General features: G+C 50.5%; 1 protein-coding gene and 1 pseudogene across 3 annotated transcripts in view; one reads left to right on the forward strand and one right to left on the reverse strand.

The window, feature by feature from the left end:
• Positions 1 to 239: 239 nt before the first annotated feature.
• Positions 240 to 8,208, reverse strand: LOC102973258 (60S ribosomal protein L31-like; annotated as a pseudogene).
• A 4,540-nt stretch (positions 8,209 to 12,748) lies between these two features.
• Positions 12,749 to 25,565, forward strand: part of GAD1 (glutamate decarboxylase 1) — a 41,601-nt gene continuing 28,784 nt past the window's right edge. The window contains exons 1-4 of one of the 3 annotated variants that reach the window (XM_007106388.2): positions 12,749 to 12,916; positions 14,402 to 14,546; positions 17,917 to 17,979; positions 23,835 to 23,993. In XM_007106388.2, coding sequence (XP_007106450.1) covers positions 14,465 to 14,546; positions 17,917 to 17,979; positions 23,835 to 23,993 — 304 coding nt within the window. In that variant the 5' untranslated portion in view covers positions 12,749 to 12,916; positions 14,402 to 14,464. Of the gene's footprint in view, positions 12,917 to 14,401; positions 14,547 to 17,442; positions 17,543 to 17,916; positions 17,980 to 23,834; positions 23,994 to 25,565 lie in introns of those variants that run through there. The other 2 variants (XM_007106389.1, XM_055078892.1) reach the window with 2 other exon arrangements.

Raw genomic sequence — 25,565 nt, forward strand, 5'->3', positions numbered from 1 at the left:
AGGCTCCGGCCGCGCAGGCTCAGCGGCCATGGCTCACGGGCCCAGCCGCTCCGCGGCATGTGGGATCTTCCCGGACCGGGGCACGAACCAGTGTGCCCTACATCGGCAGGCGGATTCTCAACCACTGCGCCACCAGGGAAGCCCGAGAGTAACTTTCTAAAGATCATAAACCTGGGAATTGGCAGATTCAAATCCAGGTCATTTGTTTTTGATGATTTTATAACTTTGTCAATCAGTGATCAGTTCTCATCCACACTGACTGAATGTAGATTTTTGGAAGTGGTGACAGATACATAGGTGACCAATGTATAGAGCTTGTTTGGTGAATCTTCATCCTCATTACATTTTCTGGACAGTCACACATGGATACAGTATGGGACATTCCTTATTCCTTGAGCCCAGACAGCTTTGCTGAGCCTGGCGTCAATGAGCATATCTGGAATTCCCATCTCCTTCGTGGCAAATTTCTGAATCTCTGTGAGTGCCCAAGGGGTGTGCTTCTCGAAACCCACTCCATGGATGTGCTTGTGAATGGAGATGGTGTATTCTCTGGTCGCTACCTTACTGTTGGCAGAACGGCCCTTGTCCTTCTCACCACGCTTCTTTCAGAGCCATTCTCAGGGCCTGGGTTAGAAAGGAAGAGCATAAGGTATTCCAAATCCAGATCATTTTACTCTTAATGCCCTACCCTTCACTGTACTTTCCTCCCTAAGATTCCAGTAGAGAGGAGCAGATTGAAGAAAGGGGAATGATTTATTAAGTAAAGACCATCTAATACCTTAGAGAATGTATGTAACATAACCTTAGTGAGTGGCAGTTGGTTCCATCTGGACTGCGCTCCAGCAGTCCAAACGTGGAATCAGAATTGCCTCTCTTTTGTGCTCCTCATATAGCCTTCAGTTACCCTTCATTTCTTTATATAGTTGACCCTTGAACAACGAGGATTTGAACTGTGCGGGTCCACTATATGTGAACTTTTCTCAGTAGTAAATACTACAGTACTATACGGTCCGCAGCTGGTTGAATTCATGGATGCCAAACCACAGATGCCAAACGGCGGTTACTAAGGGCCAACTATAAGCTATACGCAGATTTTCGACTGCGCGGAGGATCAGCACCGCTAACCCCCATGATGTTCAAGGGTCAACTGTATATTAAGCAAGGTGATAACCTACATTCCCTTTAACTGAAGTGTGCTTTTTCCCTTTAACTATACCCTTGGTTAATTACATGTAAGGTATATGTAATTTTGGTATTTTGCCTGGAATATTGATGTTAGACAAGCAGGAGAGGGGGTGTGGACCACTTGACCAGAGCTCATGGTGCCAGATGTGAAGGAAAGCCTGGATCCACTGGAAATGTTTTGGAGTTCTGGGCAAGTGTCCTATATTGTGAGGTATTGAGACTTCACAAGAGGCAAGTAAGATGTAGCCTCCAAGGCCACACTAAGGAGGACAAAGGTCTCTCTGCTTGGCTTTCCTAATAAACTACCCAGCTGACATGGGATATGTTATAATGCGGGGTGGGGCTGTGTGTGTGCAGAAATTGGAGAGGCTTGTTAAGTAAAGCACTGGGAGATGAGATGGGCTTGCACAGCCTTGTTCATAATGCACCCTTTTGAACCAGGAGACAGCCTATAGCAGACACTGGTTGATTCCCCCTCCAGCCTTTTCAACCTAGGTGATAAGTCTAAGCTAATCATGGTACTCCCATCCCACTTGCTACTAGTTTGTTTGTTTGTAACAGCTTTGAAATGTCATTGACATAAAAATTATATTTTTATATATATTTAGGGTGAACAACTTGATACACGTATACATTGTGAAATGACCACCACAATCAAGCGAATTAACATATCCATCACCTCTACATAGTGACCTCTGTGTGTGTGTGTGTGTGTGTGTGTGTGTGTGTGTGTGTGTGTGTGTTGAGAATATTTAAGATCTATCGTCTTAGCAAATTTCAAGTACAGGCATACCTCAGAGATATTTTGGGTTCAGTTCCAGACCACCACAATAAAGCTAGCATCACATTAAAGTGAGGCACATGAAGTTTTTGGTTTCCCAGTGCATATGAAAGTTATGTTTACACTATATTGTAATCTATTAAATGTGCAATAACATTATGTCTAAAAAAATAATATGCATACCTTAATTTAAAATACTTTATTGCTAAAAAATGCTAACCATCATCTGAGCCTTCAGCAAGTCATAATCTTTTTGCTGGTGGAGTTTGAAATATTGCAAAAATTATCAAAATGTGAGACAGAGACACAAAGTGAGCAAATGCTATTGGAAAAATGGCCCCAATAGACTTGCTTGACATAGGGTGGCCACAAACCTCCAATTTGTAAAAAAAACGCAGTATCTGTGAAATGCAATAAAAATGAGGTAGGCCTGTGTATAATAAGTATGTTAACTATCGCTACCATGCTGTACCTTAGATCTCCAGAACTTATTCATCTTACATAATTGAAACTTTGTACCCTTAGACCAATATCCCTTTACTACTATTTATTACTAGACATGGACAGAACTCAGCTAATAAAACATGAGACAAGAAAGCATAGAGCCCTCATGCGTACTTGCAGCATCTTAGAACCATGGGAAGCTTTATGCTGAAGCCAATGCTAAGGACAGCGGAGGAGAGAAAAGAAGAACCTGGTCCTTGATGACATTTTTATTGACAGTCATCTCTGGTTTAGAGCCTGCCCGACCTCTGATATCCTACGTAAGACAATAAATTTTCTTACTGTTTAAGCCAGTTTGTTTCTGATTTTCTGTTACTTTGCAGCTGAGAGCATCCTACTGTATGTATCTGCCACAGCATAGCAAGCATAATGACACCAATAACACCCTCTAAGATTGTAAGCCTAACTGGACTCTTTAGGGTACCATCAGGTCCCCAAGGGTCATGGCCACTCAAAGCCAAGGAAGAGGAATTGGCGGATCCTTGTGCCAGTTACAGGTGCAGGTATGTCAAAAGTAGAAATATGAAACTGGCTAGAACGGTTATCTCTGGGTTGTGCAAGTGAGGAGGGGAGGTAGGTAAGAAAAGCTTTACTTTTCAATGTATGCATTTTAATTTTTTATCATAGGCATGCGTCACTTTTATAACTAAAAGCTTTTTATTGTGCTAAAATATACAATTTACCACTTAACCAATTTTAAGCACACAGTTCAGTAACACTTAGCACATTCATATTGTGAAATCATCACCACCATCCACCTCAAGAACTTTTTCCATTTTCTCAAACCAAAACTTCGTACCCATTAAACAATAACTCCCCATTTCCCTCTACCCTCAGTCCTTGGCAACCACTGTTCTACTTTCTGTCTATGAATCTGACTACTCTAGGTGCCACAAGTAAGTGGAATCCTCCAGTATTTATCCTTTTGTGACTGGATTATTTTACTCAGCATAATGTCTTCAAGGTTCATCTATGCTCTGGCATGTTCCAATACCTCATCCCTTCTTATGGCTAAATAATATTCCATTGTGTGTATATATATCTCACTTAGTGTATCCATTCATCCATTGATGGACAGTTAGATTGCTTCCACCTTTTGGCTATTGAGAATAATGTTGCTGTGAACATGTGTGTACAAATAACTGTTCAATACTAGAAACTTTTAAATTAAGCCTCTAATGGGGCGGGATGAAATCTGGGGGAAAAATTAATGAAAATGTTAACTATGGTTGTGTATGGGTGATGAGGTTATTTCATTTTTGTTCATTATAAAGTCATAGACTTTAACAATCATATATTAATTTAAAGGAAGAAATGTACTTTTTTTAAAAAAGAAAGAAACTTAAAAAGAAAGGATAAACAACAAGGTGCTACTGTATAGCACAGCGAACTATATCTAATCTCCTGGGATAAACCATAATGGAAAACCATAATGGAAAAGAATATTAAAAAAAGAATGTATACATGTGTATAACGGAGTCACTTTGCTGTACAGCAGAGACTGGCACAACATTATAAATCAACTATACTTCAATTTAAAAAAAGACTAAAAAAAAAATTAAAGTAAAACTGACCTTAAGAACAGAAAAGTTTACACAAGGAAGGGAGGAAATAAAGCAATATTCACGAATTGCCTATTGTACGTGAGGCATTTTAGCAGGCCTTAGTACACTTTTTGGTGTGCTAGAAGCTTCTGATGAGGATCAATACTAATAAGTAAATAAATAGGTCATTAAGTTCAGAAAAGAAATGTCTGAGACAGAAATGCTGATCTTCATAGAACCTTAACCAGTTAGTACACTCACAAACTTGCTTACTCTTATGCCCAGTTGGATAAATTAAGTAGAAACAATTGCAAATCATCACCTATAGCCTCCAAAAGACCTTGTTTTTTTAGAATTGATTATGTGTTGGGTTGGCCAAAAAGTTCGTTCAGGTTTTGCCATAACATCTTCCGGACGGACTTTTTGGCCAACACAATAGTTCCTATTGTTTCATAACTGTATCAAAAAAAAGTTTAATAGTTGGTTAACTTTCCTGAGCTCCTTCCCCCACCTTTTGACTACTTAAGCTTGCCCCCTCTTCTACTCTGTAACAAGACTTTTGGCGTTTCATGCCCCCAGGTCTCTAAATGGAACTTCGCCTCAAAGAAAAATTATTCTGAACGTCTTTCCATGAAAAGGATTACTTGAAAACAATCATCCTGTTAAGATGATACATTTCACAGTTCCTTGTCTACCACTCGATAGTGTGTTAGGAAGAAAATCTCTTTCCCATCATAATAGGCACCAAATTCAGTTTCATCCTGTTGGCATCTGAAGAACTGAGCCAAAGGTGGGGCAGAATACTTAAATCAGCAGACAACATCGTCATCCTACAGCCACCTTCCCTTAGCTCACATCCCACCAATGAAAGAAAATAAGAGGAAAAATATTAAAAATCCTATGTACTAAATGGAATTAAAAGAATACTTTTGAGAAACTTGTCTCAAAACAAACTTGCAAAAACTGAGATCTTTTGCCACCTGTTAAGGCAGGGGTTTGAATACTAATGTAACTGGCTGCTCCTTCATAGGCTAGTTGAGGTCTCCTAGGTGGTTCTGACTTCAGGGGACTTATTTCTTCCTTGTCTACTTTTTCTTCTCACCTCCTCATCTGAATTCAGATGAAGAAAAGAAAGTGATGCAAAACGACTGCCCATGCTCATTCTGCAGGCACTAGTTGCCTTCCAGATGGCCACCTGAAGATCTTAGGAATATATTGTCTATTCAGATGCACAAAATAAAAACCAGCCAAGGGCTTCCCTGGTGGCGCAGTGGTTGAGAGTCCGCCTGCCGATGCAGGGGACACGGGTTCGTGCCCCAGTCTGGGAAGATCCCACATGCCGCGGACCGGCTGGGCCCGTGAGCCATGGCCGCTGAGCCTGCGCGTCCAGAGCCTGTGCTCCGCAACAGGAGAGGCCACAACAGTGAGAGGCCCACGTACCGCAAAAAAAGTAAATAAATAAATAAATAAAAACCAGCCAAATATGCAGTGGGTGGTTATAGTGTTCCAGGAACCATTCTGTGCTGGGGATACATTGGTTTAAAAAGACATCCCCGCCCCGCTTACATTTTAGTGAGAAGAAAGAAGCAATAAATAAGTAAAATATACAATATGTCAAGTGGTAAAGAAAAAAGAAAGTGTTAGAGAAAAAAACAGGGTGGAATAGGGAGTTCTATGACTGGGGGAGATTTGCAGTTTTAAATAGAGGGATAAAGGAAGGTCATCGAGAAAATAACATTTGAACATTTGAGCAAAAACCAGAATGAGAAGGAACAAATCCTATGGATACGTGAGGGAAGAGCTTTCCAAGCAGAGGAATATTTATTGCCAAGTCCCTGAGATGGGAACATGCCAAGAATGTTTAAGAAACAACAAGAAGGTCACTGTCACTGGGGCAGAGTGAAGACATTGGCACAAAACTGGCTCCTTTTCACCCCTTCTCAGCTGAGTCTGAATGTTCCATCAGAAAATTTTCTCCTCTAGGAATCAAAACTCTCAGTAGATTAAAAAGCCTCTAAAATTGCTGAAGCGAAAGCCTTCAAGTCCGTGTCAAGGGATGATGAAGCTCTACTGAAATGGGCAACAAAATAAAACACATATTAGGCTTAGCTTATACATCCAAGGAGAAAACATTTAAATGGATCAAAATCACTGTTGAACTAAGGGGAAAGAACAGGAGCAGGAGTTGACATACATTGAAATCCATAAACCAGGCACCACTGAACTTGTGAACATGGGTTTTATGGACATCAAATAAGACAGCCCACAAAGCTAATGTTAGCTCCCATTTTATTGATGAGAAAATTTAGACTGAGAGCATTTAAATAATAGCTGATAAGTAGAATTGAGATTTGAACTCAAGTCTGACTAAAGTTATTGATTTTCCTCCTGTAACAAGCTGCCTTGAAGACCTCAAGAGGTCCTTGAGTCCATAGCATTCACAACAGGAGAACTTTGCCCTGTGAGAAGAGTCATGAAACACTACTAATTAATTATTTCAGATGAATGAAGCCTTATCTGGTCTCATCTGGTACCCTAACCCTGCCATTATGGGAGTCCAGAGAGATTAAGTGATTTTCCAAGGCCAAATGATTATTACGTGGCAGAGCTCGAGGCCTCACTGAGCAGTGCACAGGGCACTGAGAATGAAGGGAGAAGAGTTTCCAGCCTGATTCTCACTAAGTGTGTGCTCTGGGAACTCCTGAAACTTCTCTGGACTTCAGTCTCTTTGTCTGCAGAGCAGACGATCTCAGGTGATGCTTAAATGAGAATTCAGACAATAAACACACCACATAATTTCCAGGAGATTTATTTTTCACCTCTATAATATAACTTTTTGTAGTCATGATTCTAAAGCGAGAGACAGACAGACACAGAGAGGGAGAGAGAGAGAGACAGAGAGGTCAGAGTTCGCTAACGTGCCCCACCCCCTCCACCACCGCTATTAGTCCAGACTGGGCCCACCCACAGTAAGCAATCCTGGGCAGCCAATGCCAAGACCTCTCTCTGAGTTCCACCTTGGTTCTCCCTGGCAGCCTTGGTGTGAGAGGCTGTATTCGTCAGCTACTGCCACAGAAATGATGCATCACACATTACCTCAAAACTCATGGATTTGCAGTTCAGCTCTATTCCTGTGTCCAAAGCAAATCACATGGCCAAGTCCAATATCAAGGTTGGTGTGTGTGTGTGGCGGGGGGTGGGGGGGTGGCAGGGTGACGTTGGCGAGAGTATACGGTTCTGATTCAGGGAAGAAAACAAAAGTTTTACCAGTTCAAGTCTTCCCGGGCTTCAAGGCATCTCTGTGGTTTATCCCTAGCTATGTAGTTGAGACAATGTGACTATAGCCCCAGTGAAAAGATATTGACTATCATTTAATCTGCATATTTAGGGACTTCCTGAGATTTCAAGTTGTTGCAGTTCTAAAGGATCCGTGACTCATCCAAAGGCAGAGAAAACAAGACCTCAGCCTTGCACCTGAAAGTAAGAAAGAACGAGCTCCAGGTAACTAATTGCTCTGGGAAAACCCAAGGCACTGATTTGCAGCTGACACAGGTGAGAACCTTGGGTGTGAATAAATTCCAGTGAGCTCTTACTTGTTAGTTCTTGACAAGAAAGAAACTGAGCTAGAACAGCAATGATGAATCCCACCTGTTAAGCTTCTGTTTTCTCCCCTGAGTAACTGGCCAAGGATTAGGCCAGATAGGGAAGGAATCTGATCAGGAATAGAAATTTATCAGATTCTCCACAACGAAGTCAGAACCTTCCAGGACCTCTCATACACAGCAGTCCTAGGCACCTACATCTGAAAGCAAGGGCTAAATACCTGTTATTCTAAATAGTTCAAGAGCTTTTACACTGAAAAAAAAAATAGATAAAATACAGTTGACCCTTGTACACACAGATTTGAACTGTGAGGGTCCACTTAGATGTGGATTTTTTTCCATAGTAAATACTACAGTACTACATGATTTCAGGTTGGTTGAAAGTGTGGATGCATAATCTAGGATACAAAGGAACCGTGGATGTTGAGGAACTCTGTACCTGGAGGGCCGACTCTAAGTTATACATGGATTTCCCACTGTGGTGAGGGCTGGCTCCCCTAACCCCGGGAAGTTGTTCAAGACTCAACTGTATTGCTATTCCATACTCTGTTTCACTAAAAAGCATCTCATTTGGGAAATCATCTTTCTTCATCCCCCTCTTTTGGGAAAGGACTGATTTTGCCTTAGTTTTTGTTGAGAGAACTGAAAACATAGATACATCTTAGAAGCTGTCAGAATTGCAATCCAGACCTGTTATTTCCCTGGTGTCCAGTTTCGCAGTGAAACACCTGGCCTAATACCAGAGTTCCCGTCCTGAGGCTACCTTTAAAGAGCAGCTCTGTGGGAAGGAGTTGGATACTCTGCATCCCCTCCTCTTTCAAGGGACAGAGATTCTGAGGGTTTAAACCCAGCCACTTCCGGCAGCATCTCTCGGCATTAAAAAAAAAAAAAAAAAAAAGGCCCTGCTTTGTGAAATATGGCAGAGTATGAGTGTGAACTGGAAAGGGCCTGCCAGCAGTTTTCCTTCAAGAACTGCTCCCTTGTGGAACCCGTTGTTCCCTCAGAAATTGTAATCTATCGCCACCTGGCGGTCCCTCCCGTCGTCGTGTTGGAAATAGCGAGAACCTGGGCGTCTTAAGAGGTGCCCCAATACAAATTACTCTGTCCTCTTTGATTAATTTCTTTAATATTAGAATATTTTCACCTTCTGAGTAGCAAGGGGGAAGGGACCATATCACGATTATCTGAGGAACTCAGCGCTGTTCTTTAGAAGAAAAGGTGGCAATTTCCGGAGTCCTCCCTGGCGGCGTTCTGGCTGGAATTCTCCCTCTCTCGCCACACTTTTAACCCTTTCCCGTCTTCCAGGAGTGAGTGTGACGTGGTCTGTTGCGGGTAGGGGTGTTGATTTAGCTATGGTTCCCAAAGAAAGTCCAGAGTGATTTGGGGAACTATCTTTAAAGTCCACAAACACACCGAATAGACCTTCGCTCCCACTTAACGAAAAGCCGAGTGTACGGTTAACGCTGCCCACAGCCCTCGTCTCGGGAGACAGACGTTTACAAGGTGAGCACTGCCATTTTTTCCCCCTCTTTTTTGGTCGTAAATTAGATGCTTAAAATAGACCTTAACGAGCAGGCTGAAATGAACCAACACTGTGGCTCTAAATTACCTTTCCTGGAGGCTAAAAATGCTAAATGCGTAAAAAAAAAAATTGACGTTTCATATTTACTCACCTTGACGCGGACCATATTTTACGCATAAAAAATCTCCCCCGCAGCCCATTTGGGTGCCCCTTCCACTCCTTACTCCACCCATTCGCTTTTTTTCCTTTGACGAAAGGCTCGGCTCCAAATCCAAATCCACTTGGAATATCTTTAAACCTCCCGGGGAAAGGGCATTGTGGGCGGAGGGTCGTATTCCCAAGTCCCAGCCATCCTTGACCTAAATGAAGGTTGTCCTCGGAAGACATAATCGAGTAGCCCGGGCTGCAGGCTGGCAAAACCTGCACGCCCGGCAGAGAGAGACCAGAGGGGTTGCCCTCGCCCCCTCCTTCTTCTGCCTCTGGGCGTCTTGTTCCCATTTCTTCAAAGCGCTAAACCTTAGATCAAATGCAAACGAAACAGCTGGGCGGATACCACTCCCTTCCGGGCCACCCCTCACCACCAGCAAGAGTCCCTAGAGAGGATATCTTTTTTCCACCCCCATTATCCAAAGCATCTTCCCCCGGGAGTCATAAAAGATAAAAAGAAGAGTGGAAAAATACAGGCAAAAATAGAGATCCCCAAATATTCTGAAGAGCCAAAAGACAACCACAACGACCCTCCTTGCAAATTCTCACCGGAGAGGCAAGAATGGGGCGACATACTCCACCACCACCGCCGCGCCCCAACAAGGGAAACAAAACCCAGCAGTTACTGCGGGGAGGCGGATGGGGAGAGCGGGGCGGGTTTCCTAAATGCTGGAGACCTAAGCGGACTAACCTGAGGGTTAAGCGACCAAACCGTGGGCTCTGTCCTTGGTGCTGAAAGAGCCGTGCCCTATGTCCGAACTCGCTGTGGTGAAACTGTGGTATTCCAGGCCCTCGGTTCCTTATGTCCGAACTCGCTGTGCTGAAACTGTGGAATTCCAGGCCCTCGGTCCCTTACCATCTCCGCTGAGCCCAAGAGTCTGGGTTGGAATGAGAGATAATTGGAAACTAAATCAAAGCCATGAAGTCCCCAACTCTGTTACTCTTCCTGCCTAACTGGAATGTTCATGAGTGCAGGTATAATATAAGTTGCTGGACAGTGTAAGCTCCATGAGAACAGCGCCTGGCACAAAGTAGGCGATTAATAAACATCCGTTTAATTAATTACTAATAGTTAATTAAACATTTTTAAATTAAGGACGAGCAAGAGCCTTCATTCCTCCCTTCCCCCTACATAAAGGAGAAAGGGAGGGATGTCCTTGCAGCTGGACGGACTCAGCTTTAATTTGAGACACACAGTCTTGTAGGAGATTTCTTTCTCCGGCGAGATTATTTTATTGGCTAAAACGTTAGGGGTGAGCGTTTTGGACACCGGGGTCAGAAGAGGGAGTGGGTGGAAATTTCTCAGTCTGATGCCACAGGTGAAGGTAAACGAATCTTCCTTTCTGGGGAATCTCGGATCTTAGGAGAAGGCGGAGGAGACTGAAGGTGAGCGGGCGTCTTCCTAGTACGGCACACCCCGAGAGGAGCCGGGATTTTTTGCCTCCTCCCGCCGGCCTCCTTGCCCCAGGGCGTCTTGAATGGTCGAGCACTATCACCGGGCTCCCTGATTGGTGCAACCATTTCTTTTAGGGAGGCTCGAGGAAGGGGCGTGGGTGGAATTCCGAGCCTAGTCTCGTAGTAAACCGCGCATTCCAAGCGTGGCAGAGAAGCTGCACCACCGCGCCCGGTTTGAAGGGTTGTTTCCTGCGCGGAGTGGGCACGCCCACCCTGCCCTGAGCTCTGGCGCCCGGTGCTGCGGTTACCCACGCCCGCCGTTCGGGATGCTTTTCCGTCCTTAAAAAAAAAGGAGTGCCCGAGTTAAAAAGTGCCCGAGTTCTTACTGTAAGATGGATGAGAGGGCAACAGTATTTCCTTTAGTATCAAGGGCAACGCGGTTATTTCAAACCTCACAACGAGATCCCTCATACTAATCGAACTCCATCTTCTCAGGGCTGAATCTTCGATCTCCCTTATGGAATATTCAGTGCTTTGTAAGATTTTCGGCATTCCCACTGTGTCGTGGTGAAAGGCAATAAGACATTCAGAGAGAAGGGACGGGACTCCGGTGGGCCAGCAAGGCCGCAGACGTGTCATATATAACCCCTGCCTGCTGCACCGCAACAGGGAAAGGAAAAAAAAAAAAATCACTGTGAAAACGAGTAAAGGAATCACTGGTTACACGGTGTCACCCAGACCCAAAGATCAACTTTGTTTTGCCCTCAAGAAAAAGAAACTGAGGTAGAGGAAAGAGGAGAACATAAATTAGAGACGAGGGTGCCTGAGGGATGGCTTGAAAAGGCCAGAGGATAAACAACCCAGCCAGCGGGTCTAGTTGTTGGCTCTGGCGCACGAGAAAAGAACCGGCCGGCATAGGGCCTCTCGGTCTCTGGCCGCCTGGCGCCATCTGGTGGAAATTTTTCCGTGAACGTCTTTTTACCGTGAGGGGCTTTCCGAACGAGGCAGTTCGTTAAATACGTTTAAATATTGCAAAAGGAGAATCCTTAAAAAGCATGAAATCGAAGCGGGAGTGGAGGGGAGTGGGCCTAGGCAGAGAGGGCCGGTCCGCTCCCCCCACCCCACCCCCAGGACACCTCTATGCTCGGGTTCCCCTTGTGTGTGGAGCGGCACTCGTGCGTGTTATTAACCTTCACATATGATCAATCAGGAGGACTCCTTTCCCCATCACCAAGGGAACCAAAGCTAGGAGGGAGCGCACAGTGGGTTGGAAATCGGACCCTTTTCTCTGCGGAGGCAGTGGGTAGCTGTGCTCAGATGAAGTACTTGGGGAGGCTCCGAGCTGGATTAGGAAACTGAAGTGAAAAGGAGATGGAGTCCTCTAGGGTCTGAGTGTTCCCCCCTCATCTCTGCCTCCTTTGCTTTCACAACAATCCTGGCTCAGTAGAGAGCCAGCAAGGACACGACCCAGAACGCGGTTTCGCTCAAGGAGGCATCGTAGGGTTGTAGAGCTGGAGGAACCGCGGGGAGAGCAATTGAGGCAAAGCCACTGCTCTTGTCTTCTCGAAGATATGGTAGTGGGGGAGAAGAAAGGGAGGGAGAAGCGCTCAGCGAGACAGAATTCTTCATAGAAATTCTCTCTTGCCTCGCCTTACCCGACACTCTGCCTATTTCAAAAAAATAGAGCGTGTTGAGTACGGTCTGGATTACTCATAGGGCTCTTTCTTTCTTTTTCTTTCTTCCTTTCTTTCTTTCTTTCTTTCTTGCTTGCTTTCTTGCTTTTTCTCTTCCTTTTTTTTTTTTTTCCGGGCGCAAACCCGTGATCTGGATTTATAATCGCCCTATAAAGCTCCAGAGGCGGTCAGGCACCTGCAAGGAGCCCCACCGCTTTGCCGAGCTGCCCCCGCAAGCAGCGGCCTCGTGATTCCCCTGCTGAGCCGGTCCCCGCCTCCCCACTCTGCCTCCGCCTCCCCCGAAGCCAAGAAGCCACCTCTTAGGATTGCTCTCTTCTCTTCCTGGAGCTCCCGTGCGGGACGGTGCTAGCGAAACAGAGGCGGCAGCTGGAGGTGACGCCGGGCGGATTACGCCTGTGGCAGAGCCGGGCCGAGCCGGGCGGATTGCTGGGCGCTACACAGAAGAGCGACCGGAGCGCCCGGCTTGCTGTCTCCCAACCTAGGTGGGTAAGCGCGCGGCCGCGCGTACCTTCCCAGTGCCCAGCCGCGACTGTTAGCTGGGTCCTCTTCACCCGCGGTTTCTTGACCAATCCCCACCCCAGTGTCTGCCATCTACCCTCCCGAGCCGAGTGCGTCCCGCCCGCCCCAGTCCTGGCTCTCAGTTCCTGCGCGGCGCAGAGACCTCAGCCTTCGCAATCATCCTATCCCCATCAGCGAGATTCATGCCCCGGGGACGCACGGAGGCTGAGGCTCGCGCAGAAGTGGAGCGAGAGCGATTTTCCCCTCCGCTACCCGGCTGTGAGCGCCGGTCTCACCAATGGGCTCCTGGCCAGCAGCAGACGAAGGCGCGACTCAGAGCGGTAACCTGTTACTTCCCCAGAAGCCCCGGCCTCCCCGCTGCCTGCTCTGCTGTGCGAGTGCGCGCGCGGAGCTAGATGCGGAGTCCTATGCAGGGTGTGGAGACCGTGGCCGGCGGGCGCTACTCTATAGGCTCTTAGATGTACCCAGATTCGCCCGCACTCTCTGTCCCCTGGCCTTCGGAAGCCATCGCACCAGCGCCGAGCGCGGAGCAGGGGCGCCGCGCACCTATCCTTGTTTGCCGCCTCCCGCGCGCTGGGCTCAAGTTCGTTTCCCCGGTGTCGTTCCCCTTTCTTGCCTCTCTCACCCTCTCCGGGTCTGTACAGCGAGAAATCCGGGGACCTCAGAGAGTTGGGTGGAGAGGAAATACAGAAACAAGGATGGAGCCCCGTTCTTGGCTTCGAGATGACTCAAAGCGGGTGGGGCAAGAGGGAGACAAGCGAGGTTCCGACTCGCTGCTTTCTGGCTGTCTGGACTACAAGGTGACTGTATTTCTACCCCAGCCAAGTCCGAGGGAGAACGTAAAGACATGGACCCTTTTTTCCCTCTCACCTTGTCTCACCAAAGTCCCCGGTCTCCGGAGCAGTTAGCCTTCTTCTTTCCAGGGAATCAGCCAGACACAACAAGGGGAACCAGACACCGAACCAGACGTGCCCGCCCCGTGCGCCCTCCTCCCCGCCCCCCCCCACACCCGCCTGCCCGCCCGCCCGCCCGCCGGCTGCTGAGAGCCCAATAGTGCTTGTCGCGGCTGGGCTGGAAAACCGCGCACTGAGCCTCCCTAGCCCTCCTAGCCCAGTTCCCCGCACCCGCGCGACCTGCACTGGCCTTGGGCTCCTCTAGTCTCAGCGCTGCGCTCCAGGTCGCCCCGCCGCGCCGCCAGACTGGAGAGCCGCCCCGGGCTACGTTGCGGGCGCCCGAGTCCCCAGCTCGCGCGCACGTCTCTTCCCCCCCCACCCGCCCCCGTCCCCAGCCCGTCGCACCCCGACCCAGCCCGCTGGCTGCCGTTCCTCTAGCCTCTCTCTCCCGAGCCCGGACTTCAGCGGGAGCGTCCGCGCCCCCGACCGCTCAGTCGCCTCCCGCGCGCCGGACCCCTGAATCCCTCCTCGTACAGCTCTCGCTTCTCTTTGCAGCCTGTTCCTAAGCCCGGCCGGCGGAGGACCCCGGACAGCAGAGGACCGGGGACAACCGAGCAGATGGCGTCTTCGACCCCTTCTTCGTCCGCAACCTCCTCGAACGCGGGAGCGGACCCCAATACTACCAATCTGCGCCCCACAAGTAGGTCCTGCTCCAGTTTCCTATCAAATGGACTGCGGGGAAGATGGGGGCGCTGGGACGTGAGGAGGCTGCGCTGGCGGAAAGGGAAGGGGGAGCGCGGAGATGATGGAGGCTAGAAAGATATGGGGCCCTGACCCAGGTCCCGACCAAAGGTCGTTCGACTGCCAGGGATGCTAGGCGATTCCAGGGCGCTAAGGCAGTGGGAACCACACAGGGTCGGAGCGGCGGCGATCCTTGGAGGCTTCGCTGCGGGAGAAGGACGCGCGGCGAGAGGGTTGTTTTTGTTGTGCTGTGTGTGGTTTCTTTGCTAGGTGGGACGACGGGGGTCAGCGCAAGGGTTGGTGTGAGGAGCTGGGAGTATCAGCGGGAATAGAGAGTTTTCTGTCTTCGGCTTTCGTTGAGCCGAGATCTGACCCCTCCCCCACTCCTTTACCCCTGCGTTGTGCTCGAAGTCTATAATCAGCGGAAATTTCGACGTTAATTGCAGCTTTTAGAAAACTCGGGGTCCCTAATTGCTCCAAATTTGCGTCGAGCTATTGACGAGTGAGGAAGAAGCCAGGGGCGAGAAAGGAGCATAAAATGGTTTGAGATTAAGCCTCGACATTTTAGACAATTAATTACATTTCAGAGACAAAAAAAAAAAAAAAAGCGGGCAGCATCCTGAGTGGCAAGAACTGGGGAACCAGGAGGAGTCCAGAAGGTTTGCCAGGGTGGGAGGAGACAGCAGCCCTCTCTTTTCTCCAGGGCAGGAGACCTGTCAGCAATGAACACCTCTCGAAGAGAGAGGAAGAAAAGGGGAACCAGATAAAAGCGGGTGGGGAGATGTATGCTTCCCCACCCCTAGCTCCGTGCGACTCCTCAACCCATTTCCAGAATCTGGCTTTAATTCGGATTGATTTCCAACATCTTTGTAGAGGCGTGGAGATGAGGGAATTGTTTTCCTTTTTCCGCTTTGGATGGAAATGCGCTTCCTCCAAATCCATGAGCTCCAGATAGTAACGGCCCCAGAATTTCTATATAAAAGGGCTTAGGGATGGCATTGTGGTTAGAAGGAGGGCTCATTGCTTCGCTTTTATAGCACTTTCTATAAGCTTGAGAAAACATCAATTGTTCCCATCAACGAAGGTTGGCGCGGGGGCGTATCGGGTAAGCCCTCTATCCAACACCTAGGTGCTGCCCTTGGCTTCCCGGCTGGAGGCCTTCTCTTAAATTCTTAGGCGGCGTTCCAGTTCCCTTTGCAGCTCCCTCTCCCCGCCCCCCAGGCAAGCTACAATTACCCACACAACAAAGAGGGGCTCAGGAGAGCCGCCAGCCTTGGTGGCGCGAGAGCCGGGCACTGGCTACCAGAGCTGGTCGGAACAAGCCAAGAGAAACGGGAGCCCTGCGCGCCTTTGTCTGTTGCTCTGGCCCTGATGGATTTCTTTTCCAGTTCTCTCCACATTTCCTGCCCCTGTCTTTGCTGTCTGGCAGGGGTGGGCAGCCGTTGTGTTCACCCACCCTCGAGTCCTGCACCCCTACTGCGCCCCTACTTCCCAGAGGCAGCCAGCAGCGGAGCCCATGTGCCCAACCGCGAGTCCCAGACCCAGCAGAGGAGCTGACCCAAGTTCGCTCTTGGCTGGGCGCGCCCGGAATTCGCCAGGGCGGAGGGAAGATAGCCGAGAACTGGGCCCAGGAAGAGCCTGCAGCACCTGTCCTGAGAACGCCGCCGCCGGCCCCGACAGCCCAGCCGCCGTGAGCATTCTCGGCTGTGTGCGCACGCCTGGCTCTCCACCCATCCTGGCCCTCCCTTGCAGACACATCCTCGCCCGCCCAGCTGGCTCTGCTTCTCTGCCCCGCCGGGGCCTCCTGGGAGGTGGCGTTGCTCAATTCGCACAACCTTACTCGACCTTTGGCTCCGGCGACGCCTCCTCCTTGTTCTCAGCCACTCGGTCTTCCCTACTCTGGCTACGTCAAAGGATCTCTCTCACTTCCTCTTCCCATGTCTCTTTCCCTTTCTTTCACTGCAATCCCCAACTCTAAAAGGCAGTGCCATGGGTCTGGACTCGAACGCCACAGCTGAGTGACCTTGGAAAACTCTCCTAGCCTCTCTGAGCTTCAGTGTTTTTATTTGTAGCAAGTCTTAGATTAACACTCCTCTTGCTTCATAGGGTTATGAGGATTAGGTGAGATGGCATTTAAAATGAAAGCACTCTATCGGATGAAAATAGCTCTTTACCTGCCAGGCATTTTTATTAGGGTTTAGCTTTTGCACCAATTTACTACTGTCTGTTGCAGGAACTCCATCTGTGACACGCTCTCTCATTGACGTCGGGCTAGTTCTTCTCCCCGCTGGGGCTCTGTTGTGCCTCGGGTTTAATGGATGTCACTCTCCTTATCGCAGCAAACACTCGCGCCCGGCTGAAGGCACAGGCCCGGATGGGGTGGGGGATGGGAGTGATTGGAGGCGCCTTGCTATGAGGAATCCGAGAGGAATTTCAGGCTAGGCCCACTACACCGGCTCGCATGCAGGCTTTGCAGGCACCCCCGTGCTTCTGGCTGGAAGTTGAACCCGAGGGCAGGATAGACACTGAGGAGTTTGAGAACACGGCAGCGCCTGAATCCGCGATTCAGACCTGGAGAAAAAGTGTCTGATTCCCTTCGCCTTCGCGTGCTCCAGATGCGAGACGTCCGAGGGAAGGGTTAATGAGGGGCAGGTTGGGAAGAGGGGGCAGGGGGTGAGACCCAAGGCGCACTATTGTCTTGCCGACTCCCCAGTCCCACTGAAGAGCGGCCATGCCAGCCCGACCATTTAGTCAAATACTATTTTTCACCCAATTAATTCTTGAACTCTTCCGCGACCCCATTTCATGCCAGTTTATTTTAAGCTGCCACTCGGCTGGAGACCCGCCAAGAAATTATGAGACGTGTTGGTCCCAGATGTCTCTGTGTTCCCTTTCCCAGCCGCTGTGGTCGCCCTTCGAGTCTGCTGGGCGGAGACCAAGGGACAGGGCCTGCGGGTGTGTGTTGGGCAACTCGAGGAGCCGGGCCTGGCCCTTTGCACCTGCGGTCAGCCCTGTCCCACTCCGACCCCGCCTTGGCGGCTACCCCATCGTGGTCGCTGGGAGGCCGGCGGGGCGCTGAGTGCGTGGCCTCTCAGAGACACTGTTCTGTACCTGAGGTCGCAGCAGGAAGGGACTGTGGTGGGGTCTCGGGGGGCACGAGTCTCCCCGTCGGCCCAAAGATCTGGCTCTTAGCTCCTTTCAGGAAAGAGCTTTTTAGTGAGGCGCACTGGCGAAGACCTGCCCCTACCCTCCCCAGACAGACAACCTTTGCCCTCGACCGGGTGCCGGGCTGTCCGAGCCTCACTGATCGCACGTCTCTTGGTTTCTAGCGTATGACACCTGGTGCGGAGTGGCCCATGGATGCACCAGAAAACTGGGGCTGAAGATCTGTGGTAAGTGAAAGGGCCGGCTGGGGCCCCAAAGGGGCTGCGAGGCGAGCGGGCTTTGCGGGTTTGGGAGAGTGGGACGTAAGTGGAAGGGAATCCTGGCTCTTGGGTCTGTTTTCTAGTGTCTACAGCCCCTACGCCCGGCAGACGCTCCTCTACTGGCCTTGACCTTCCTCTGCCCTCTCCTGACGTGCCCCCGAGGGACCTTTTCCGATGGGGGGCACTGGGCTACTTGAGACCTCGGGGCTCCCCTAGCTGGGCGCGAGCACAGCGCCCCCGCGCTACAGCCCCGCTCATGTTGCCCGGCGCTTTGGCTGTTCTGACCCATGCGCTCTGCCTACGCGACGCGAAGGCGGCATAAAAAGGTCCGGGTTTACTGGAGAGCAGGCCCAAGGCGAGACATCCGCCTTACACGGTAGCTGTCACGTCGTATTCCTTCCCTCTCCACCATCGGGCGTTGAAAGTGGCTTCCTCGGCTGGATATTTTTGCCCGAGATGTCAAAACGGATTCAGATTTCGTTCTTTGAGGCCTTGGAGGCCAAGAGAAAGGATTGCCTGCAGCCCTCGGTGGCCTGCCTGGAGGAGGTGCGGGCGGTGCAAGCTAGAGGGTTTGCGGAGCTTGCCCTTGAAGGAGAGGAGGGAAGGGAAAGGGGGCAGAGGGGGCGTGGGGCCGCAAGACGGAAAGGGGGTATCGGGCACGATTTGCTAGAGAGGAAGGAAAATAGATCTGGGAGCTGGACGGGAGAAAGAACTGCTCTCCGGAGACGTAAGGATCTAAGATGAAAACGCCCAAGGGGTTTTTTGGTTTTTTGTTTATTTTTAAGGAAAAAAGGAGATTTGTTCGAAGGGACACAGCTGAGTGGCTCCGGCTGAACAATGAGAACTTGCTTTCCTTGCTACATTTCACCGTCTAGAATTTCTAGCCTTATCGGGCCAGAAAATACGGACGTCCCCGGTCAGGGGGTGGAGAGGCGGGGTAAGATTAACGAGGGGCTTATTAAAAGGCCATCCGTCAGCTGCTGCGCGCTGGAGATAGTGGCGGCGCAGGCGTAGGCACGCCCGCCCAGCCCCGGGAGCGCCCGAGAGTGGGCCGGCGAGCCGGTGGTCTCCGGGTCTGATCTTCGCAGCTGCCCTGCATCCCGGGGCCCCAGGGAGGCGAGAGTTTGTGGCCGGAGCGAGAGGAGTTACTTAGCAGCTTTTGGGAGTCACCCTCCCTTACCCGCCTTGCGGCGCGGCGCCCTCCCAGCGTTTCTGGGGCTCTGTCCCCTTGATCCCAGAAGCAGCTTTACGGTGAGGAAGGGTTGCTCGACTCCAGGACCTAGCCGTTTTGCAGGGAAGGCCCAGCCCTGCGGCGGGGAGGCCCCGGGGTTTGGCCCTCTCCCCAGCACGCGAGGCCCGCGGGGCGAGGCCTGGGCCGCGTCCCCGCGCGGGGGCAGCTGGCGGCAGCCGAGCTTTGTTCTATAAATAGCCCCCTTCTCCCCGCCGCCATTCCCGGCTTAATGGCCCGTTTCGCGCCAGGTCCCTTCGGCGGCCGCGGCGCTCGGCTTCAGCAGCCGTCATTGTCATGCAGCCGGGCAAGCAGAACTGAGCGAGCCCTGGGCGCCCGCCACGGTCGAGGACAGGGTGGGGGGAGGCTTGGGGTGAGGGCTGCTTTCCTCGCGGTCCTAGGCCTGCCTAGCCAGCGGCCTTCATCCTTCCCCATCCCCGCTTCCCGGCCTCGGCCCTGGGCGGTGCCCCCTGCTGCCCCGACTGCAGACCCTCAGGGTCTGGGGAGAAGAGAAGGTCTAAACGCCGCTCCGGGGACACACCCGAAGTGACCCGAAAAGGTAAAGGGGCAGGAGCATCCCTGGGTCCGGGAATAGATGTCCAGGCACAGGGGTAGGGGAATTGGGGAATAGAGGTTTGCATCAGCTTCCCCTGAGGGCGAGCTCTTGGGCATTTGGGGGCTACCATCCTCAGGGAGTTTCTTCTCTGTTTTTACCCACCTCCCCAACATTAATTTCAGGAAAGTTGAAACCCCTGTGACAGGAGAGGGCTGGTAGTGTGTTGAGGGGAAATTGCCTTCTGCTAATACACATGCTTTGGGGGCCACAGGTTAGGAGGATTTACAATAGGTTTGATTCTGTAAGGAAACAAAACAACAGGAGGATTTGTTTTCCATACTTTGCGCCAACTCTGGCTTTCCATTTTAGTCTAGTTACCGGAGGCAAAGTGCAGTCTTTGGTTTTGACTTGAAACCACAGACCCCTCCTCTCCTCCACACACAGATTCCCCCACTCCCTTCATCCCAGACCTTCAGGGGCTTGAAAGGTGCCCTCTTGACCTGACACTCTCCAGGTTGGTTTGACCTTTCACCTTAAGAGAGTTGAGGAACTAATGGTCAGCTTCTCACTTCCAGATCCATTGCCCTGGGGGACCCATCCATTGCCCTTGCCAAGGTTCCACCCCACTCCCTCTCCTACCCCCTCTCCTGGATCCCCACCACCACCAGGAAGACAAAGCTGCAAGGAAGGCCCCTGGTCTCACCAGTGGAACCCTTAGCTCCGGAGGATAAATCCCATGGGAAAGCAGTCAGCCAGAAGAAACCCAGGGTCTTGCCAAGAGGTAGAGAGCCGGGTGGCTACAGGCATGATAGCATGACCTAAATTGAAGGAGATGCAGGGAGCCCTAAGTTCTGGCTCTGGCTCTGCTAACTTCCTAGTGTGTTCTTGGGCCTCAATCACTTCTGTATTCAGAGGTCCCAGACTGGCTGCCAGTTTCAGCCCCTGAGCTGTTTTATTTAGCCCATGCAGTGTGTGTGTTTGTGTGTGTGTTTAATTTTGTGTCAGTCACCAACTTTTAAACATACATTTCAAGTATTCTGTATTTATTGTGGCTTCTCTTGAAATTAAAAGAAAAAGTTTGAGGTGGGGGAGAGATCTGGCAGGGTACTTATAGCCCAGAAAAATCAGGAAAAGAGCCCCTTCCTCTAGGGAGATGCAACTCCATGCTACAGCTTGGTGAGAGACAGCAAGGGGGTTGGGCTTCAGGCCTCACTTGCCCCCTTGGCCAGGTGCCCTTATGCCAGGCTCAGTTTGAAAGCCCACTTGGAAACAACCAGCTTGAACCAGGTGCTCTAGTTCTTCACACCTCCCCCCCTCGAGGAGCTGATTAGGCCTTTGAGTTTGGGGGCAGCTGTGAATACCAGCAGCAGGACCGCCCCTCGGCTCACAGGTGGAAGCTAGCCAGGGTGCTACTACCGGGCCGAGGCTTACCGCAGCTTCGGCTCCCCTCCACTTGCCTCTGTGCCTCTTAAGAATGTTCAGCTAAGTTACCGTAAACTAGGTCCTTATAGCTGAGGTACAGAGCAAAAGGGAGTACAGTCTGCTTTAGTCTCAGGGACCTCTGCTTCCAGGACCCCTTGCTAGCCAGGGAGGTCATCAAAGCACTGACCTCAATGTCATCCACCACCTCATTATCCTTGGAGAAGCATACGAACTTCCAGAGCCTCTCAGAGCCCAGAGAGACCCGGGTCCTTGACCTTATTTTTTTGTGTGTTTTTTTTTTTTTTGCGGTACGCGGGCCTCTCACTGTCGTGGCCTCTCCCATTGCGGAGCACAGGCTCTGGACGTGCAGGCTCAGCGGCCATGGCTCACGGGCCCAGCCGCTCCGCCGCATGTGGGATCTTCCCGGACTGGGGCACGAACCCGTGTCCCCTGCATTGGCAGGCGGACTCTCAACCACTGTGCCACCAGGGAAGCCCCTTGACCTTATTTTTGAGGCTCCCAGTATTTTAGAAAACAAATACCTTCCAAAAAAGTGATATTCCAAAAACAATATCCATTAAGTGTTTATATTAGCAAATTAATGGGTTTTAACACAAATTATAATGCAATATAAGTGTGCTTTGCATAGGATAATTATAAGATGTATAGAAAACACTAATTCCTTGTGCACTCCAGGAAGTGTGGTCCAGGAATGGGATGCAGGTTTAAAGTGTCGTAATTGTCATCTTTCATTCCTATCAGGACACCTCTGGGAATGCCTGTGAGAAGAACTCCTTTGGAGATAATATCCAAAGCCCAAATGCAGGTCCTAGGTCCTTTCCCACCTAGGAAAGGAGTTGCTAAGGGGTTTCAAGGCAGAGACTTTCCCAGGGTGTGAGTCAGAACCAACCAGAGGTCAGAGACCTAAAGAGCAGGAGTTCAGCTAGGCAGGACCTCACCTCCATTAGGGCACGTGGACTTGGTCTTTTCAGCCTGCCTGAAACAAATTCCACTGCTGCCTGTTTGGGTGTAGGGGGGGCAGTCTCACTCAGGAGCCAGGTGATACTGCATCCCTCTGGCAAATGAGTGCTAGCTTCTCATTTTGGACTCCGGGGATTTGGAGGAGGAATTCAGAAAGTAGGAGCAGAGGTGAAGGGGAGGATGCACCCCCCCCATCTTTATATCCAAGTGTGGAGCTCTATCATAGTGTATTTCTCCCCTTCTGATGTCCTTTAGAGCTTTAGTGATAAGTTTTAAAGGTGCTGGGAACAATGAAAGGCCTCTGCCTTCCTATTCTTCCCTCCAAAAATAGACCCTGCTTCTGTGTGTGGGAGGATTCTAATCATTGCAACTTTCCCCCTGCATCCCTCGTTCCTTCACCCCTCACCACTGAATTGCAGTCCTGGGGAAGTAAAGCTGAATTCCTCAGATTAACTTGCCTCTCGTGGAACCTCCGGGGACTTTCCTCCAAGCCTGCCTTGTGACGTATGTGACTCCCCAAGGATCTTGGTATATACAAATACAGCTTTGGGGTCACCAAGAAGCTTAGAACTTTCTTCCTCTTTTCAGGGTGTTGCATTGCAGACTAAGATTGAGGCTGAATTGGAGAAGATGCTGAGGGAAGGAGTGGGTCTGCAGGTCCCGAGCCCCAGAAGGGACAGGTGGAGGTGCTGAGAGAGGAAGTGTGCTCCTGGTTGGCAGAGCCTCAGCCCTTTCAGCTCAGCCTGCTTCTGGGTTTTTGCCACTGGTAGTGTTTGCACTGCTCGCCTCAGGCAGGAGAGATCTCCACTCCTTCTGAGGGGCAGGGGGGAAGTGCTTTGACTCCCACCCTGGGCTCAGAGTTCATCTCTGTGGAGTTCTTGGATGGCTGTCTAGCTTTATTACATTGTCGCTCACCACCTGCCAGTCTGCAAGCTCCTGGAGAAGAGGGGATCTGTCTCCTTTATCTTTATCTGTCCCTGGTCCTAAATGCTTAGTAAAGTCCTTTTCCACAATAGGTGCTCAATAAGTATTTATGGAATTAAATGTCACCACACATAAAATTTTAGGCTTTCTTGTCTCTTTCTCCAATACCTTTATTTAAGGAGAGGGGGTGGTACAGGGAAAGCTGCCCTTCAGTTTTGGGTCAGAAAAATTAAACTTACGTTCAACCCTGGTAGCATTTACCTGGTGTCCAAGGAAAGCATCTTCCCCAATCCTCAGTGCTAGTCCTCACCCCCTCCTCCCTCTGGTTGCACAGCCCATAAACCCAGAGCTGGCAGCATCCTCTCTGTTTGTGTCCCTTCCCTTAAAACCCCATCCTGGGGCTGATTACTGGAGTGGAAGCTGTCCAATTGACTTAATTCTGCGTTCACTGTCATGTTCAGAGAGGAGAATGGGCTTCACTTACTGCTTTTCTCTCTTGCATGACTGGGTCTGTGCCACTGATGACACTTGGCGCTGCCCCCTCCCCGCCTGGAGGCGAGCAGTGCCAGAGCCCTTCCACAGAAAACAGACACTCGGCTTCTATTCAGGAAAAGTGAGAGCCCTGCTTGGAGAGTCGACCTGGGCCAGCAGCTGACCCTCCGAGGCTGGGAGTTTGGTGCCCTTCCTCTGACCCAGCTTCTTGTGCTACAGGCTTCTTGCAAAGGACCAACAGCCTGGAAGAGAAGAGCAGGCTTGTGAGCGCCTTCAAGGAGAGGCAGTCCTCCAAGAATCTGCTTTCCTGTGAAAACAGCGACAGAGATGGCCGCTTCCAGCGCACAGAGACCGACTTCTCCAACCTGTTTGCTCGAGGTAATCCCCACCCCCAGCCCTAGTGCTATCCAGTGGGTTGCTTATTGGAGTTTCTTTTTCCTGAAATCTTGCTTCTTTTACAAAAAAAGGTCATTATGCTCTCTGAACCATCATGAAACTGCTTTCCCAACATTTGAATATAATATACTCCCTCCTTCCCTATTGCCCAGGTCTCCATCATTTGAAAGCTGGATGAGGGAAATCAGTAAAACAGCCAACTCTAAAGATACTTGCAGGGACAAATACACAGTCATAGAATCTCAGAATCCAAAGAAATCTTTCATATAAGAAAATCCAGCTATTCCCTCTGTAGCATTTATCCTCCAAGGTTGGTGCCCACAACAACAAAATCACCCTGTGGGAAGCTGTGAAGCTGGGCCTCATGACCAAGTGCTGTCCTGAAGGTCATTTTCCTTTTGAAGATCTTTCACTCATTACCGCTGCCCCTACAACAATGGTCTCAGGAGGTGCTTTCCCAACCAGCTCAAAGGTAAACCCACCCCCCTCCCCCTTCCGTGAACTCCCCACAAGCCATGGAGGCCAAACCAGAACAGTAAACAAGATTCACTAAACCTTGGAGAGATAATCAAAATAATAGACACAGAGCATCATATACAGCCAGTCTGTTCTTTTTTTTTTTTTTTTGTGGTATGCAGGCCTCCCTCTGCTGTGGCCTCTCCCGTTGCGGAGCACAGGCTCCGGACGCGCAGGCTCAGCGGCCATGGCTCACGGGCCCAGCCGCTCCGCGGCACGCGGGATCCTCCCGGACCGGGGCGCGAACCCGGTTCCCCTGCATCGGCAGGCGGACGCGCAACCACTGCGCCACCAGGGAAGCCCCATCCAGTCTGTTCTTGAGCTATGGCTGACAACTTCAGTTGGGGCCCCCTACAGCTTTCCCCCCTGGCTACCCCCCAGCCTGACTCTACCTAACAGAGGCCAGAACCCAGAGTCACCTTCTGGCATCCCAGAGGCCAAGCCCTAAAAGGTAAGGTTAAGAGAGGGGCAGGAGTTCCCTCTCCCACCTTCCTGAGCCCCACTTTCCAATTCTAGTTTTCTAAGGACAACATAAAGAACCATCCTCTTCGGTGTGACCTCAGCCTCTACCCACAGAAGCCTCACCCACCACCAGCAACAGATCAAGCACATCATAACACCAAACCGAAAGCCCAGTATCTGAGCCAGATGTACAGAGACACACCTGGTACTAGGGGAGCAAGACAGATCCCCGTCCATCACACGCCTGGCAGGTGCCCAAATGGATAACTGCAGGGGCAGGCTGCTCGTGGCTTCTCAAAGCGTTTCATTTATGAGCAGCCTAACTATTAGAAACTCTGTGAACCCCCAGAGAATATATGCAGCGCTTCTGTGTATACGCCGATGTACATTGTTCTGGGGAGATGGTACGTCAGATTCTCAATGCATGCATATCCTGGAAGAAAATCAGTTCTATAAAGATACGGGGGGCTTCCCTCGTGGCGCAGTGGTTGAGAATCTGCCTGCCGATGCAGGGGACACGGGTTCGCGCCCCGGTCTGGGAAGATCCCACATGCTGCGGAGCGGCTGGGCCCGTGA

Source organism: Physeter macrocephalus, chromosome 2 (genome assembly GCF_002837175.3).
Source record: "Physeter macrocephalus isolate SW-GA chromosome 2, ASM283717v5, whole genome shotgun sequence".
Lineage (NCBI taxonomy): Eukaryota > Metazoa > Chordata > Mammalia > Artiodactyla > Physeteridae > Physeter > Physeter macrocephalus.